General features: G+C 37.1%; 1 protein-coding gene across 5 annotated transcripts in view; it reads right to left on the bottom strand.

Annotated features, from left to right (window-relative positions):
* Nucleotides 1-2,415: 2,415 nt before the first annotated feature.
* Nucleotides 2,416-18,988, bottom strand: part of LOC132394123 (spindlin-W) — a 100,110-nt gene continuing 83,537 nt past the window's right edge. For all 5 annotated transcript variants that reach the window (XM_059969888.1, XM_059969887.1, XM_059969886.1 and 2 more), the window contains 4 exons: nt 17,784-17,832; nt 12,550-12,800; nt 12,194-12,430; nt 2,416-8,603 (listed from right to left, as the gene is read on the bottom strand). In XM_059969888.1, the coding sequence (XP_059825871.1) occupies nt 8,401-8,603; nt 12,194-12,430; nt 12,550-12,800; nt 17,784-17,832 (740 nt within the window). In that variant the 3' untranslated portion in view covers nt 2,416-8,400. The remainder of the gene's footprint in view (nt 8,604-12,193; nt 12,431-12,549; nt 12,801-17,783; nt 17,833-18,988) is intronic.

The raw sequence follows: 18,988 nt of genomic DNA, 5'->3' as shown, positions 1-18,988 counted from the left end.
GGAACAATAAATATTAGCTATTCTGTCTTCTGGGACCTCTCCTGCAGCTGAAGAGGTTTCTATGGCCCCAGAAATCTCTCGTCTTCCTCGATACCCTGAGATAGATTACATCAGGCCCCAAGGATTTGTCCACCATAATATTCTTCAAAGGACTCAACACCATCTCCTTGAGATCAACACGCTCTAGAATATCAGTATACACCTTCTTGATCTCAGTTCCCCATGTTCTTCTTGATGAATGCTGATACGAAATACTCATTTAATGCTCATCCACTCTTGTTGGCTCCAAGCATCAATTCCCCACCTTATTTCTGTCCCCTCTTTCTGGCAAGTAATTTATTTTTGCTGGAGAAGAGGTGAATTTTGGCTAAAGCAAAATGGTCATCTCTAATGTCGAATTATTTCCAGTTTTGAGTTTTACGCAGTTATTGTGGGAGAGGAAAGTAATTTGAGCGGAGATTGTGGAGGAGAAAAAAGTGGAAGTTAACTGTGTAAATTTCTCTTACAAGTGCATCTACAGTTTTAGCAGTATAATACATTGTGATTTACACTGCGCAATATTAAAACAGGAAAGACCAATTAAAATAAACAAGGCCATCAGATTCAGATTCGACACATTCCAGCCCATTCTTCAGGGAAAAACTGCAGTCACATTTGGAGACAGGGTGAAACTGTTTTGACAAGTGGTGAACATAGTCTTGATGTACATATTTACAGTATAGTATATATAGGTCATTGTCAGTTGAAATGTACCATTACCAAATTGGCCTATCTAGAGCAATGTCAAGAGTTTTGAATCTGGTTAGCATTTGATATATTCAAATAGTTTGAATCTGAAAATACAACAAAAATCTACATTGTTTTTTCTCTATATTTCAGAATATTTGGAAAAATCTGCTACAGCACAGAGTTTACATATATAAATAAATGGGATCAGAATTTACTGGAACCACAGTACATTTAGATTTAATTGATCATTTCACAAAAAAAAGCCACATTTCACTATTTGCCTCATAATTTAAAGCTATCAAGAAACTGGCTCCACATGACTAACAGTAATGAGTGATACAAGTTGCGTACAATTATCTTAAATGCTTGTCATTCCTCCTTTCCCCACACACATACAACTCTACTGCTCTAAATTCATTTTTATTTTTCATCTTCCTTCCCAATCGTTTTTGCAATTTAATTTTGCATCTAAACATTTAACCAGTACTTGCTCAATTATCTTTCAAAGGCTTTTCCCACTTAGTTACTATACTGCTGTCCCAAATTTATCTACAATTAATCTACTCCACTAGGCCCTTTTAACACCAATTCTACCCTTTTCCCAACAAGTTTTACTTCCTTTGTAACATTAGTCAGTAGCTCATGAACAGTATTTCTCACCTATTTCCTTATGTTAATTGAAGTTTTTGTTACTCTTATACTCTATTCACTAATGATTTGTTTATTGTGGCTGGTGCTTGACATATGAAGCAAGAAAACACTACAATGTTTTCAAACTACAGCTTTTCTCCCATTTCATTTTAGATTTCTGTTGGAAGGAATGTAAAACTCAGTTACTTGAGGATAAGCCTGTGTCTACATGACCAGGGTTATTTTTAAATATATAAACATCAGAGTAATGCATGATCTAATTAAAGTAAAAATAATACAGAAAAGCCACAAAATTGTAAATACTGGAATGTAATTCTTATTCAGTGTTAATGGCTACAAGCTAAATAAGAATTTGAGTTTAGTTTAAAAGTTATATTGGTGAGACCCAACGTAGATTAGGAGACCGCTTCGCTGGGGACCTACGCTGTGTCTGCCAGAAGCAGGATCTTCCAGTGGCCATCCATTTTAATTCCACTTCCCATTCCCATACATCAATCCATGGCCTCCTGTACTAACATGATGAGGCCACACTCAGGTTGGAGGAACACCACCTTGTATATATCTGGGTAGCCTCCAATCTGATAGACTGAACATTGGTTTCTTGAACTTCAAGTAATGCTCCTCCCCTTCATCATTCCCCATCCCCTTCCCCCCCCCCTCTCACTTTATCTCCATTGCCTGCCCATCACCTTCCTCTGGGGCTCCTCCCCCTTTTCTTTCTTGCATGGCCTTCTGTCTTCTATTAGATTTCCCCCTTCTCCAGCCTTGTATCTCTTCCACTAATTTCCCATCTTTATCCCTCCCCCTCGCAGTTTCATCTATCAACTTTTGTTTCTCTCTCCCTCCCCTCACCTGCTCATCTTTTTTCTCCAGTCCTGCCGAAGGGTCTCAGCCCGAAACATCGACTGTACCTTTTCCCCATAGATGCTGCCTGACCTGCTGAGTTCCTCCAGCATTTTGTGTGTGTTGCTTGGATTTCCAGCATCTGCAGATTCTCTCTTGTTTGTGTTTAAAATAGTATGATAGACATTTTAATTGCACTTTTTTATTTTTATATTTATACAACATTATAAAAAAACTTACACAAGATTTTAAAGATGTTGATAGAACTAATGGCTTACAGCAACATGATCTACAATGTCTATACATCTGAAAATTTGCCTAATTCCAGAAGCAAACATCAACATTACATTTCAATGGTACATTTATGCTGAGTAGTTTTTTTTGAAAAAAAACACTAACTAATAAAGGACCATACATTTGTAATTGTACATTGTACTCTAATGGTGGTGTTTCCCCTCCCCCCATCTCATTAAAGAATATTTCCAAAATGTAATTGTGGAAATATTGGACTTTGATTTGTAAAATCAAGTCATATCAGAAGGCCCATTATCAAACTTACCCTTGTATAAATGTGTGCATATACACACTTGTTATGCCTCCTTCTAAACTAAGGCTGCATGGTGTTATATTTGCTGAGTCTATATTAAATAAAACAATTGCTCAAGGCAAAGGTATCAATAAATGCTCATCCTGTGAATTGCAATTAATAACAAAAGGCTCATTCGCTTAAATGCCAATGAGTAATGAAAATTTCAAGACTATTGAAAACTTGACACTTCAATAGGTCCAAGATACATTCCAAGAAGGGTTGCATGTTTTAATGAATAAACCTAGGTTCTTTTGATATTAATTCACAAGCAACCCTTGGTAAATTTTCCCTACCACAACTTGCCCTCACCCGAGAACCCGCCACTCAGAAAATAAAAAAGTATGGTCCTTTTTACGATATAAGCCACAACAATTGGCACTGCTCTAAAACCAGTACATTTCAGCCTAGCTTACAATCAGACAATACAATAAGCAAACAGACAAACTAAAATATAGTTCTACATGCAAAGCTGGTTATGTGAAATGGCTCTAACTTTAGAACATGCAGAAAAACACATTGCATTTAAAAGATCACAATATAGAAGCTGTACTTCACATAGTATATAGCCCAAGTTAAATGATCAACTATTTTTATTACATATCCAAGATTGTGTCACTTATAATCACAAGCCCCAAGAAAATTTTAGCACTGTTGGCTCCCAGAAAAAGACTTAACCAGGGTCATGTCTGCACTGCATCTAAACCTGAAAGTCAATTTGTCACTCATTACTTCATTTTCAGATTTAAAGATCTCTGCCCAATTTGTCTTAGGAAGGACTTCAAATTTATTTCAACTGTAAATAGGGGTTAGACCTAAAACCTTAAAGATTGCATTCTATTAAATTTACAAAGTGACAACATTTGCAGAAACTCTGCCAACACTGTAGTATGAAATTGTTTACATATATTAACAAAACAGACTTGGGTTAGGTTAAAGAGTGGTTCATAAAAAAAGTATACAAGAATCTATTTGCTAACATAAATAGTCTAAAAAGAACATATGATCTGCCTTTGGTTGCTCACATTAGAATACTGGTTGAATTACAATACCTGCACAATGATGACTGAAGAATAAAATTGTAATGTGTTTATGGACAAGGCTAAAGAGAAGAAATAACTTGAATAAATAAAGCAAGCACTTAGGAAGATGGTTAACATGTTCTTTAAAGTGAAAATTATCATCCTGATTCAGAAAACCCAAAGAATGTTGTACTTTAAAGGCAGACCTCATAGAAAATGTATCATAAGTTATTGAAAATGACTGCTAGTTTAACAGCAAAAGCTAGGTAGCTGCTTTTGCCTGTTTTGATAACAAACATTGAGAATGAGGGTTTTGAAAGGTCTATGAGTTAAAAAAAAAAGCATCTTTTAACATATCAGATTTAAGTGGCTTATTTCAGTGTTCTAAATTCCATTAACTAAATATAGAAACACAAGCCAAACACCTTTAAATCATAACTGACGTATCATTGCATTAACAGCTTTGAAACAAAAAAAAAGCAGTTCTATTTACATCAGAAGCTATGGAAATAATTTGTACACTAAGAATTAACCAAACAGGCATTGTGCTGCCAAAACTATATATAGTCAATTAAAATCTATGGCTCAGATTATTGGAACTGGCAAATCAAAAGTTAACACTGAATCATATTTTGCTTCATATCCCAGAAGGAGCAACAAACATAGGACTAGTTCCAGCATGGTGTTTATGATGCTTGAGAAGTATTTAGGCACACAAATTGGTACCAGTTTTATTTTGGAGAATCTTACAACTACTAATGGTGTACACACCAGGAAAACTTTAGGTTAATCTACTGTTTGCTAAAACCAATTGTAAAAATCATTACAAGCATTTTGCAGTAAGTTTCAATTGAGGGACTAATACAGAGCCAGATATGGCAAATGTTCATTCCCTGGCAGCTGATTTGAATGTTTAGATTATGCCTCTTCATACTTCAATATCCAGCCAATATTAATGCATTTTAAATCTAATTATTACTTGGAGAAACTATTGGATTTCCAGCAGTGCTCATGGAATTATATTCTGGTGTAATTAACAGCTGTCAATAAAAGCTGTAGAAAAAATTGGAACAGTAAATAAAAAGTATTCATGTCATATGATTGGCAACTGTTATAGGATAAATACACAATTTGAAATACTACAGCAGGGATATCCAATGTTAGAGGCTAAATATTTCAATTTGCACTGTCATGGTATAGGTAACCTATGCAATGTTTCCAAAATACCCAAGGAAACTAAAATTGTTGGCTTATCCACTATTAAATTTAGGAACACTAGCATTAATGTTTTAAATTATTGAGATTAAACACAGGCAGATGTTAGATCTGGGAGTGGTATGAAATATCTCCCGTTTGCTAATAATATTCTTTAGAGAGCAACACTGACTATAAATGTTCTCAATCTGATCAATTTTAAAGGAGAAAATAAAAAGGAAAGACTACTGCAAATTAATAAACTTGACCATGCATTTCTTATTAAAATAGATTATAAATATTTTTGTAAAATCATATAGTGTCTAGCCTGTTTACCTCTCACGATTGCAACATTGGTAATATTTCAAAAATAGTTACTCAGTGGCAATACAAAAATTTGAACTTATCAACAATTTGTTATGCCATCAGATATTGTAACACTAAATATCCTAACCGGGATAAAAATCATCTTTCGTTGCACTGCCTTTCTTACTGCACAATAAACCTTATTATTCTTAGTACAGGTAATTTTCCTGCATTCCTCTGATGAGGTATTCAAAGAATCTCAAGGGAGAAAACTTCTGACTGCTTCTCCAACCAATGACAACATACTTGACCTCTTACAATTTCCTTTGACTGAATGAAAGCACACAATTACTGAAGACCCATAAGCAAGGTCTAAGCAGCAACTTCTTATGTCACCATTTGAACTGCAGTTTAATATCTACAATACTGTCACCTACTGTACAATGACAGAATTCAAGGTTTACGATGGAGTATTATAGAAAGTACAAATATGATGCAAAAGTTTCACATAATGTTTAGTTGTTAAAGGGCTCTTATTTTTAACGAAGTCTTACCTTGATGTTATATAAATTACATAAATTATTCAAATTTGACAATCAATATTCATCCAGCTAGAGGCAAATCGGTTTCTGATACTTATAGGAATTATTTCAGCTAAACTGTGCAGTAACAACAGAGCAAATTTTAGCACTTTAAGCAATTTAAAACATCTCAGGAGCACTGCAGATAATTATCAAATAAAACTGACACCAATTCATAACAGAACTATTGGGCAGAGAGTCAAAAAGGTACTTCTTAAGTGAACTTCTAATGAAAAAGGAAACATGAAGACATTTGGTGGGGGGGGGGGTGGGGAGTGCCACAGTAACCAAAGGTTGGAGATTAGCAAGCAGAAATGAACAAGATGTTAGAACTGGAGGTGTGCAGATACCTCTAGGCCACAAAGTAAACAACAGTAAAGGGATTCAAAATTAAGAAGTCAATAGTGTGTTGTCACCTGACAGGAGGACAACTTAGAACAGTAAAGAAAGTGGATACAAGTTGAACAGGTGAATAACTGCAGAAGTGTGGTGGTAAAAGTCGGACAAAAAGCTGTACTGATTGGAGATTTTCAAATAGAGCTGTAACTAGGATATAGTCTTTCAGGGGGTGGGACAAAATCAAAGACAGGGAGAAGGTGGCAAGATGCTTAAAGTTAGAGGAAATGCTAGAGGGCACAATGGCCATGGTATAAATTAGTGGAAAAAGTTGGATCACCAGAAAGGGAGTCTGGTTGATGCCATCTGTGGAAAGCTAAATTTGGCAGAGATTTAAGGGGAACTGTGAACACCCCTCAGCCATCAAAATCATGATGTCAATACACCCATTCTCATTAAACTCACAAATGTTAACAAACTTATTCACAAGTGGGCAAACATTCTGAGGTGAAATGTAGAATTAGATATTGATAATTGGTTCATTGGCAAAGTCCTAAAGTTATCTTTGGAAGAGGCAGTGGGACAGGAAACAGGATGAAAGAATAGTTCCTGTAGGCCACTCAGTTTTTGGCAATTACACAGAAAGCAGTTAAGAGTCTAGTCAGTCTCTTTGGAGAATACCAAGAGGCAGAGAAATTGTGTGGGATTATGGAAATGCAGTGAAGCCTGCGACACATTGAAGAATTGGGTGGTGAAGAATGCTGAAGGGTTGGATTTTGGATTTAGGAGTGCACACGTGCAGAAAATAAAGGAGATGGGATGGACTGGAGTAAAGGTTTGAGAAAAGGTAGAGAAAGATAAATAAAACAGTAAGCAAGCAGCAGAAATAGAAAATACAGTTATTAAATTGACAAATTATTACACTTGAATGAAAATGTTTACAATATGCAGTCAATTAACTACCATTTTAGGGTAAAAATGTATCTTTTTCCATTGTTGATAAAATGCATACCAAAAATTAGCTACGTAAAATAAGAAAAACTGTACAAGTTATAATTTACAAAATAACATTGGGTGTTTTTAGATAATTTCTTGATGGTAATCAGAAGATTGTATTAAATTTGAAACCAATATTGCTTAAAGTAAACCCAAAGCTGTTACATGGTCATAAAATGTTCTTTAGAGCAGGAACCTGCAAACTTGATCCAGATTGGCTGGTTTATGTTCAACAACATGCTTCACCAAGTTGTCTTGAGGAGGCGTTCACTTGAATCAAACTGCTGATATTTAACATGTGGAAGGCAGCAGTTTAAATCAACAGTATGCCATCTTTTCAGGGCAACTGGGATGGATAATGCCATGATGATTATATCACAAAAAAAATTAAACTTACTACTTCAATGACATACTAGTCAAGCTTTCCCAAAGATTAGCAAATTATTCTATACCCCTTACTCCTTTATCTCATTAATTTCTTCAGACATATGCACTGTTCACCACATAACAAATTATGGCTAATTTATGACATTTATTATGTTCATTTTGAAAGAAAAGGCTTTATGAAAAATATTGAACTCCACTTCTTAATATTACTGCAACAGGCCATAAAGAAGATCTAATTCTATACAGTAAAATATTAATAAATTTTCAGCTTACTCTGAGCCCAAAGATGTGCTCAACTTCAAATAAGAGTCACAATCCTCAAATGTGATGTTAAATAGAAATGAGCTATAAGACAATGACCAGTCCATTACTCTCTTCCCTCACCACTGTTTTTCCTCCCCAATTCAGGTGATTGTTTTGCTAAGTCGAGTTGAAATTTATGCTACTATATTTACTCACTCTATTGCCAAACCCTTGCTCATGTTTATTATCTTCTAGCACATTTGTGACAAAGTGCACTGGAAATCTTGTTTCCATTTCTTTTAAATACTGGTTTAAGACTTCCTTCTGCAAAAAAAAACATCTTGCGTTCATACCATCATAAATGGAAATATTTATAGAACCATTTATCTGATTCAAACTTCCGTTGGCAGAGATTATGAGCTTACACATCTACTGGACTTCTAGAAGCCTAGTTTATCAATGTCCACATATGGAATTAGTTCACGTACAGGCCAATATGGCCTTCCCATTATATTATGGAGTGCATCTAAGAAGTTTTTACTAAATCGTAAACATAAATGTGAAAATCATCATCAAATTTGATAAAATACACTGATGGTTTGGCTTCTACTTGGTGGATGACCATGCCAGTCCTCTTTGAGCCATCTTCTTTGGCGTATTCCACTTGTTTACCCACCAAGCTGTCTACTACTTCTCCTGGTTCTCTCTCAGCTGGTGGAGAATCGTTATCTGTAGAATCAATCAGAAATTTTAACCGTCAGCAAAACTAAGAGTCTGTAAATCATCTTACTTAAGCACTTCTTAAAAAAAAAGTAGACCACTTACCCTTCAATCCACTCCACCATTCAAAATTATTATGGCTGATCCTCTATCTCAATACCGTATTTTTGATGCCTTTGTGACAAGAGATATCCTAATGCCTTAAATACATTCAGTGATATCACTGTTTCAGTGGATAAAAACAAATCCACAGATTTACTACCCTCTAAGTGAAGAAACTGCCACTCTTATCAGTTTTAAATGTCCCAAGACTGCAGCCCACCCCCAGTTCTAGAATCCTCAGTCCAGATTAAACACTGTTCCTACATTCAGCCTGTCAAGGTCTATCAGAATTTTGTACACTTCAACGGTATCTTCCCAAACGTTTTCTGCAATTTAGTGAATACAGGCTACCTACATAAGAACACAAGAAATTGGAGCAGGAGTAGGCCATCTGGCCCGTTGAGCCTGCTCCGCCATTCAGTAAGATCGTGGATGATCTGGCCATGGACTCATCTCTACATACCTGCCTTTTCTCCATAACCCTTAATTCCCCTACTGTGCAAACATCTATCCAACCTTGTCTTAAATAATATTTACTGAGGTAGTCTCCAATGCATCATTGGGCAGAGAATTCCACAGATTCAACACTGCCTGGGAAAGGCAATTCCTCCTCATCTCCGTCCTAAATCTACTTCCGAATCTTGAGGCTATATACCTGAGCAATACACTTAGCAGCGTTGCCTCTCTAAGACAGTCCCTAGTAAATTTTCATTACACTTGCTCTTAATTGGGTATCTCCTTTAGTTAAGAAACCAATCAGTACTGCAAGTATAGTCTCACTTAGGTCCTGTATAATCGTAATATAATGTCCTTGCTTCTGTACACAAAACCCTCTACAATGAATGCCAGAGTACTATTTGACTTATTAACTGCTTGCTTCACCTGCTTGTTTGTTTTCTATAATCGGTGGACAAAATGTCCAGTTCCCTTTGTATATCAATGTTCATCAGGAGTTGCTTTCTGATGAGAAAATATTGATAGAATTTATCAAAATGCTCAGCTGGAATTGGTTGAGCCCAGTAGATAATTACTTTTAAGGGATACAAGAATGACCAATGATTCCAGTCCACATAATCAGACTGCCTCTATGGCAGGGATGGTGAACCCTTTTGAAAGCATGTGCCCAAATTAGCGATAATCTTCCAAGAAATTTTCTTGTGTTTCATGGTGATTTTCAGCAGAGATTATCATTGATTAATAAATTAGTAACAATAAGTATCAACTTTATTAAAGAAAATATTTGTGTCATTTTCCTCAATGAGGTCCATAATTATTATTATAATGGATTAAAAATTAATCAATGAAAATCTCTGCTCAAAATCACCAGGGCATGCGAGAGAATTTTTTTGGAAGATTATCACCAATTTGTTATTTAATTGTTATTCACTGCTTTACTATTAAAGCATAATAGAGACATTTTGCAATAAATGAATGAATTTTAGAAAATTTTTTAATATTAAACTTTTAAATAGACAATTGAAAAATAGTATTATTTCTAAATAATATTTTTATTGTAACAGTTTACTATCCAGATACTGATATATACATTAGGTCTACAAGGATTCCAAGCCAGTGTGAGACTTTTCTTGTGAAAATATCTCACTGCTCTCGGGTTGTAAATATCATTTGCCCTTTCATTTGGTAGTAAAGATAATCATTTTGTATATTTTTATTGTTGGTGGGGTGTAAAGAATCAAGGGGCAGCTCTGCATGCCACATGCCAACAAAAATTTTGCGCATGCCCAAAATGTAATGCGTGCCACATGTTAACCTCCCCAGCTGTATGGTCTTGCAGAAATCCAACATTACATCACAAACATCCAATTAAGATACATTTCATTAGTCGTATTTTATTTCCAACAAATAGTCAGAGAAGGCATTATTTCTTGGGAAGCTTCAAGGTCTGAAGATAGATGTGTCACCTGGATCAGATGGTGTGCATCCAAGAATTCTGAAAGAGATGACTGAAGACATCATGGAGCTATTAGTAATGATGAGAATCACTAAATTCTGGAATAGTCCTGGAAGACTGGAAAATTACAAATGGCACTCTTCAAGCAGGAAAAAAAGCAGAAGAAAGGAAACTATAGGCTAGTTAGTCTGACCTCAGTGGTTGGGAAGATGTTGGAGCCAATTATTAAGAATGAGGTCTTAGGGTACTTAAGAGACATGATAAAATAAGCTGTGGTCAGCATGGGAAAATCTTGCCCGACAATTCTGCTGGAATTCTTTGAAGAAATATCAAGCAGGATAGACAAAGGGGAATCTGTTGATGTTGTGTACTTGGATTTTCAGAAGGCCTTTGACAAGGTGCCACACATGAGGGTGCCTAACAAGCTACGAGCCCATGGTATTACAGGTAAGATTCTAGCTTGGATAAAGTGGTGGCTGATTGATAGGAGGCAAAGAGTGGGAATAAAGAGACCCTTTTTTGGCTGTCTGCCAGTAACTAGTGGTGTTCCACAGTGGTCTGTGTTGGGACCAATTCTTTTTACGTTTTATGTCATTGATTTGGGTGAAGGAATTGATGGCTTTGTTGCAAAGTTTGCAGACAATATAAAGATAGGTGGAGGGGAAGGCAGTTTGAGGAAGTAGAGAAGCTACAGAAGGTACTTAGACATTTGGAGAATGAGCAAAGAAATGGCAGATGGAATACAGTGTCGGGAAGTGTATGGTTATACACTTTGGAATAAAAAGTGAAAAGGTTGACCATTTTCTAAATGGAGAGGAAATATAAAAACTGAGGTGCAAAGGGACTTGGGAGTCCTTGTGCAGGATTCCCTAAAGTTTGATTTGCAGGTTGAATCTGTGGTAAGGAAGACAAATGCGATGCTAGCATTCATTTCAAGAGGACTAGAATATAAAAGCAAGGATGTAATGTTGATACTGAAAGTACCAGTGAGGCCTCATTTAAAGCATTGTGAGCAGTTTTGGGCCCCTTATCTTAGAAAGGATGTGCTGAAACTGGAGAAGGTTCAAAGGAAGTTCACGAAAATGATTCCAAGAATGAATGGCTTGTCATATGAAGAGTGTTTGATGGCTCTGGGCCTGTGTTCACTATAATTCAGAAGAACGATAGGTAACCTCATTGAAACCTATTGAATGGTGGAAGGCCTTGATAGAGTGGATGTGGAGAGGATATTTCCTGCAGTAGGAGAGTCTAAGACCAAGGGACACAGCCTCAGAGTAGAGGGGCGGCCTTTCAGAAAGGAGATGAGGAAGAACTCCTTTAGCCAGAGGGTGGTGAATCTGTGGAATTCTTTGCCACAGGCAGCTGTAGAGGCCAAGTCTTTGTCTATATTTAAGGCAGAGGTTGATAGATTTTTTATTGGTCAGGGCATGAAGGGATACAGGGAGAAGACAGGAGATTGGGGCTGAGAGGAAAATTGGATCAAGCCATGATGGAGCTGATTCAATGGGCCAGATGGCCTAATTGTGCTCCTATGTCCTGTCTTATCTTATTATTTAAGAAAATAATAGCCTCACTTGGTACTTACTTGAGTCAGGCATAATTCGTAAATCTCCTTCTTTGTAGTCTTCTAAAAGCTGGTACATGTACAAGACGGGATCCTTTTCATAGGTGATATAAAACCACGTATTCATGATTGGAGCACGTGCCAGCACCATTCCCCGCCATTCATCTTTAGCCCCATCATCATCTTTCTCAAACATGTGCTCAACTGCTTTGCCTATCATCATTTCTGCCAGATCTACATCACTGATTCGAGAAGCGGCTAAAAGCAAAAAAAAATGTACAAAATACTAAGCAACTGATGGAATTATGCTGGTAAAAATGTTACTTGATCATGTTATTTAGTGTCATTAGTGATTATGAAATCGTATCATCACTCACAAACTCTATCTGGGAGGACCCGAAATCCTAACACCCTCTCATCTTTGTGAAGTTCAAGTCCATATACACAGTCGAATCCATCATATTTGATAAGGTAAAGTGCCGGATTTACTGGAACCTGATCCAAAACTGTGCCTTTCCATTGTGTAATTCCGCCTTGTTCTTTCCACCCATGTTCAATTCTGCAACCCACGATATTTCGTCGTGAATGAGTTACAGTTTTGCTTGGCCCCACGTTGCTACGATGTTTCCTATACAACAGAAAAATGGTTTGCAATGTAAACACAAGTGGGGGGAAAAATTAAATCCATTTGTGTTGTTTTTTTTCTTTTACAGAATATTAGTATAAGATAGCTGGTCAAATTGCAGTGCATATACACAAAAAAAAAGCAACAACATACATATAGATTATGCAGACAAACTAGCCATTTCCTCCAAAATAGTTATCCTCTATAAAAGCAAGATGTAACCTGGCAAATTATTCATATTTGTAAATATATGATACAGGCACAAGTAAAATACCAATAAGCTTTTCTAGTGCAATCACAATGTCAATCAGGCACACATACACTATAATGGAAATGTTGTAATACTGTAATCATTTAAATTCTCAGCCTTCACGATAAGCTATATAAAAAAAAATAGAAGGCAGTCTGGAGCCTCACTCTAGAGGACTGATGAACAGTTGATTAGTACACTACTGGCCAGTAAGAATATTAATTCCAACCAAGGGAAACAAAATGATTTTTAGATGAGACTCAAAACATTAATTTCATCGTCCTCTCACCTTGAACACAGAACAGTACAGCACAGTATGGGCCTGTCAAGCCCATGATATTGTCCCAACCTGTATTATACACCTACTCCATGATCAATCTAACCCTACTCTCCTACACAATTCATTACCTTACATTTTTCTGAGATCCATCTGACTACCTAAGTGTCTTTTCAATGTCTCTGTTGTATCAGCCTCCATCACCAACCCCAGCAGTGCTATTCAGGCAACCACCAATTTCTAGATTGAGAGAACACTACCTCTGGCATCTCCCCTAAATTTTTCTCCACTCATCTTGAAAAGATGTCATCCAGTATTGGCCATTGCAACCCTAGCTGCCCAGATTTGCCTCAAGGATTTGGCAACATTAATAATATTTCCAGACTGATCGACTTTTGCTTTGTATTGCTAGTATTTGCAGTAGTTTATTTCTTTCCCTTTGGTATGCAGCATCACCAACCTAATTTCCACCACAACCCCACACACACACACACACACACAGAAACTAATAAACTTATCAATGCTATCAGTCTGATATGGTAATGCATTCTTTCCATAGCGATCGGGTATATTGGGATAATCACTCACTTCAGCAATGTATATTAAATATTCCCACTTTTCATGGAACTTTTGATATACAAAAGCTTTCAAAATGCATAAATACCTGAACACATAGTGGAAGGTTTTCAATCTAATCATTTGCAAATACACAATATTTAGATTGCAGATAAATTTTAATTATAAACATTGATCACTAATAATATTAAACAGTATTATTGTTAGTCACAATATTAAGTAATGACATTTTGTGCACCTTATGTGGGCTATATGCTTTACAAATAAAAATTATACAAGTTAGAATAGAAAAAAAAATTATTAGATTTACTATTGGTGAACATTTCTCAAAGCCACTTGCAAGTAAATCAACGTACTTCACTAACTTTCTTGCCTCTCATTTTCATGAAGTGGATGTTTTTCCAACCAGCAAGTGAAAATCTCAATGTTCACTAATTTCCAATCCTTGTTAAAATGGTTTGACCTTTTTGCGCAGGTGATCCAAAAACAGGACAATTCCTTTGGTGTGACATTCCAAGTCATTCATAAACAAGTTTACTGAAGTCAGCTGACATAGTCCATGGTCCTGTATTCAGCAATCTCCTGATTTGAATCACTATCGCCGCAAAATGGAACAGCTTTCTGTGCTGCCCCTCAAATAGCCATCTTGGGGTTTGCTCCAACTCATTCTTTCCTAGTTTCTATAGACTTTCCAACATTCTACATGAATGGAAGAATTCTACAATTTCTTTCCATGCTAGCATAGTCAGTGTTGTTCAGATGTTTTGCCACGTACCATAAATGATAAGCACAAATGCCTCCATTTCAAGATGGTAGCATATGATAGAGACCCATAATTCAAATCAGAGGGACCTTAAAAACTTTCGGATGTCACGAATTTGCAGATAATGCATATTTAAACTAGAGATTTTTTTATTTAACTACAGAATAGTTAAAAATACTTGAAAAACAATGAAAAGAAAATTCGACTGGGCTTTCTCAAAAACAATCCTTTCTCACATAGTACACTGCCTCCCTTTGTCTAACATATTAATCCTGTTTCCTGTTCATGCCAATAACTCCCAACACACTCTAATGCCTTGCAGTATAAATTTGCATGGAAATCCAAACAGCAAGTCTTGGCAGTACATTCTGTTACTGGGTGTGAAACTGGACAGTTGAGCCTGTTCCTATCTCCACCTCTGTCCTTTGGAAATGAGAAGCCAGGCTGGCTACCACAGAAAGCTGGAGATCAACTGAAACATTTCCTGACCTTCAGGGTGATTAGCTCCAGTTTGAAAGAAAATGTAAAGAGGTGAATCTGTGGTGAACATTTCAGAATTCACCAGCCTAAGTTCTGAAACAATTGTTAAAATGTCTCCCAATAAGTTTCTTATATTCCGGTTAGTCGATTCGACTATAAGCAATTCAATGTATAAAAAGTGTAATCCAAACAATACAAGGGGGCCATCTTCAATGTCAATCAAAAATTAACCATTTGTCCAATTAGCCACTTCAGTCATGATTATCTGATTTCACTTCAGTATCCTCAGTAGTGACAGAGGCAAATTATGGTTTTCTAGAGCAAACATTATCAAAACAGAGTTGCACTGTAGTTGCCTTGAATGCATTTGATATTCAGAGAGTTATATCCTTCTGGGATAAAACCATCCATAAAAATTGAGATGGTGATATGAAAAATGCTACCAGGAGAGGACTGGCTACGTGGATCTGTTTGTCAAAGTCCTCACATATTAACCCAAGCTTTTGTCTCCATAGATACTGCGAAGCACTATCAGTACTTTGTCTTAATTTCCCAATACTCTTACAGGCAAAAGTTCTAGATTGCTGTCACATCCTGTATAAAGTTTTCCTTCACATTCCCACTAACCCATTATTCATTACTTTTAGCCCTTGAACTATACTATAATGGAAACAGCTCATCTCCAGTTATCCTAACTAAGCCATCGTGATTTATATTTTATATTTCCACTCAGTCTTCCTTGCTTCAAGGGAAACAAATCTAGACCACAACTACCATAGATCAACTTTTCTGCATCTTTTCTAAACTCTCCCACTCTTCCCAATGTATTTGGGATAACCAGAATTAGACACAATACCTCAGTTGTGTGCCAACCTACTGTTGGATTAGAGTCTAAATTGTTATTTTTCTTATAGTTTAACTTGCTTGCTTAGATGTTTGTATAAACACCTATTTCTCCTTAAACGTTCAATGCATTTCCCATGATTTGTAATATTGCTGGTTCTGCTATTTTGATACTTTGGCTGCAACCATGTCACACACCAGCAAAAAAATCAAGCTGTCTTATCAAACAAATTTTCTTATCTGTCTAGTTTGAGCTTGTTTTCAGTGTTAAGATAACCACAAGGCAAGATTCGGGCATTCTTTGGTTGTTCTTTCTTACTTATAGTAGAGATGGTTACTGTTATTGCATTGGTATGAACATTTAATAAAATGGCAATAACCACAAGATTTACAACTCATTCTTGACCTTCTGGGCAATATTTCGTCCAGATCCAACACTATGCTTTTGAACAGGGGTTCCCAAACTGGGCTCCACAGACTCTTTATTCTGTATGGAGGTTGGTGACCAGTGGCGTGCCTCAGGGATCTGGTCTGGGACCCTTACTCTTTGTGATTTTTATAAATGACCTGGATGAGGAAGTGGAGGGATGGGTTACTACGTCTGCTGATGACACAAAGGTTGGAGGAGTTGTGGATAGTATAGAGGGCTGTCAGAGATTACAGCGGGACACTTATAGGATGCAAAACTGGGCTGAGAAGTTGCAGATGGAGTTCAAGTGTGAAGTGGTTCATTTTGCTAGGTCAAATATGATGACAGAATATAGTATTAATGGTAAGACTCTTGACAGTGTGGAGGATCAGAGGGATCTTGGGGTCCAAGTCCACAGCACACTCAAAGCAGCTGTGCAGGTTGACACTGTGATTAAGGCAGCGTATGCTGTATTGGCCTTCATCAATCATGGAATTGAATTTAGGAGCCCAGAGGTAACGTTGTAGCTATATAGGGTCTTGGTCAGACCCCACTTGGAGTACTGTGCTCAGTTCTGGTCACCTCACTACAGGAAGGATGTGGAAGCCATAGAAAGGGTGCAGAGGAGATTTACAAGGGTGTTGTCTGGATTGGGGAGCATGCCTTATGAGAATAGGTTGAGTGAACTCGGTCTTTTCTCCATGGAGCAATGGAGGATGAGAGGTGACCTGATAGAGGTGTATAAGATGATGAGAGGCATTCATTGTGTGGATAGTCAAGAGGTTTTTTCCCAGGGCTGAAATTGTTGTCACAAAAGGACACAGGTTTAAGGTGCTGAGGAGTAGGTACAGAGGAGATGTCAGGGGTAAGTTTTTTAAAAAACTCAGAGTGGTGAGTGCATGGAATGGGCTGCCAGCAATGGTAGTGGAGGCAGTTACAATAGGGTCTTTAAGAGACTTTTGGATAGGTACATGGAGCTTAGAAAAACAGAGGGCTATGGGTAACCCTAGTAATTTCTAAGGTAGGGACATGTTCGGCACAACTTTGTGGGCCAAAGGGCCTGTATTGTGCTGTAGGTTTCCTATGTTTCCTTGATATTGGTTCATTACATTAAAAAATGGTTGGGTACCTCTGTTTTAGAAAGTATTCTGATTCTAGTTTCTATGCCAATCAATAAACAAATGGATGCTTCATTACCTTATGGATGATTTGACTCAACTGAATTTCCTTTTCTTCCTATGATAGAATTTTTATAAAAAGTGAATTTTAATTGTTATCATAATATAGGTCATGTAATTTGCCTGCCAGCTTCAACCCCAACAGTCCACGAGACTGATGATTTTAGGATGACCTAACTCAGTTCATAACTGCTATTCCTTCAGACACACCTGTGATTACTTTTCTTCTTCATCATATTACCAGACACACCAGGAAGACCTAGAGAAAACAGAAATTAATTACTTTTAATCAGAAATGCACAAGTTTGAAACACATTTAAACTTAATCAGATGAAAAGGCTCTATTCAGTCCTTCAAGTGTCACCCAAAACTTCCAACTACCTGCAACCAATTCTCCTCATCACTCCGCCTCTGAGCTCTGCCCCGACACTCTTCTTACTGATGTTGGCAAGGATACACGGCCTACACAGATCCATCTGAAAATCATGGCAAAATTGCCCTAGCATCCCACTTGCTTGCATAGAACAACACAAATAGTGTGAACCTGGCACAACGTGCATGAAACACTTGGCTTTTCAGTTTCATGCACAGCATTCAAAAACAGGCATTCCAGTTTCTAACCTCTCGTCATTAAGAGCATGGAAACAGGCCCCTTTGCCTAACTGGTCCATGCCAACTAAGATTCCCATTTAAGCCAGTCCAATTTGCCTGCATTTGACCTATATCCCTTTAAATCTTTCCTATCCATGTACCTGTCCAAGTACCTTTTAAATACTGTTAAAGTACCTGCCTCCATCACTTCTTCATTTCATATGCTCACCACTCTGGTGGAAAAAGTTGTCCCACATTCCTTAAAAAACTGTCCTTTCTCACCTTAAACTTATGACCTCTAGGTTCTTACTTTTTCCAAACCCTAACTATGCCCCACAATTTTATATACCCCTCATTCTCTTACACTTCCATAAAGAAGTCCCAATCTACTCAACCTCTCTCCAAAACTTAGTCCCTTGAGTCCCACGAACATCTTTGTAAATCTGCTCTCCATTCCTCCCAGGCTAATAGAATTCCTTCCTATAGGAGGGCAACCAAAACTGAATACAATAATCCAAAGCACAAGAGATTCTGCAGTTACTGGAAACTCAGAGCAATGCAAACAAAATGCTGGAGGAACTCAGCAGATCAGGAAGCATCTCTGAAAGTGAATACACAGCCAATGTTTCATTGGGATGGGAAAGGAAAAGGGAGAAAGTCAAAATGAGGTAGGGGGAATGGGATGAAGTAAAAAGCTGAGGGGTGTAGGTGGACAAGTTGAAGTGTCATTCAACCATACACGAATACCCATGACTACAGTCAAACGAAACAGCATTACTCCAGGGCCAAGGTGCAAAATGAACAGTCACACGCTGCACAAGGCA

The sequence above is a fragment of the Hypanus sabinus genome, chromosome 5, assembly GCF_030144855.1.
Source record: "Hypanus sabinus isolate sHypSab1 chromosome 5, sHypSab1.hap1, whole genome shotgun sequence".
Lineage (NCBI taxonomy): Eukaryota > Metazoa > Chordata > Chondrichthyes > Myliobatiformes > Dasyatidae > Hypanus > Hypanus sabinus.
Note: the sequence above shows the minus strand (reverse complement) of the source record. Positions and strands in the feature narration are given on the sequence as shown.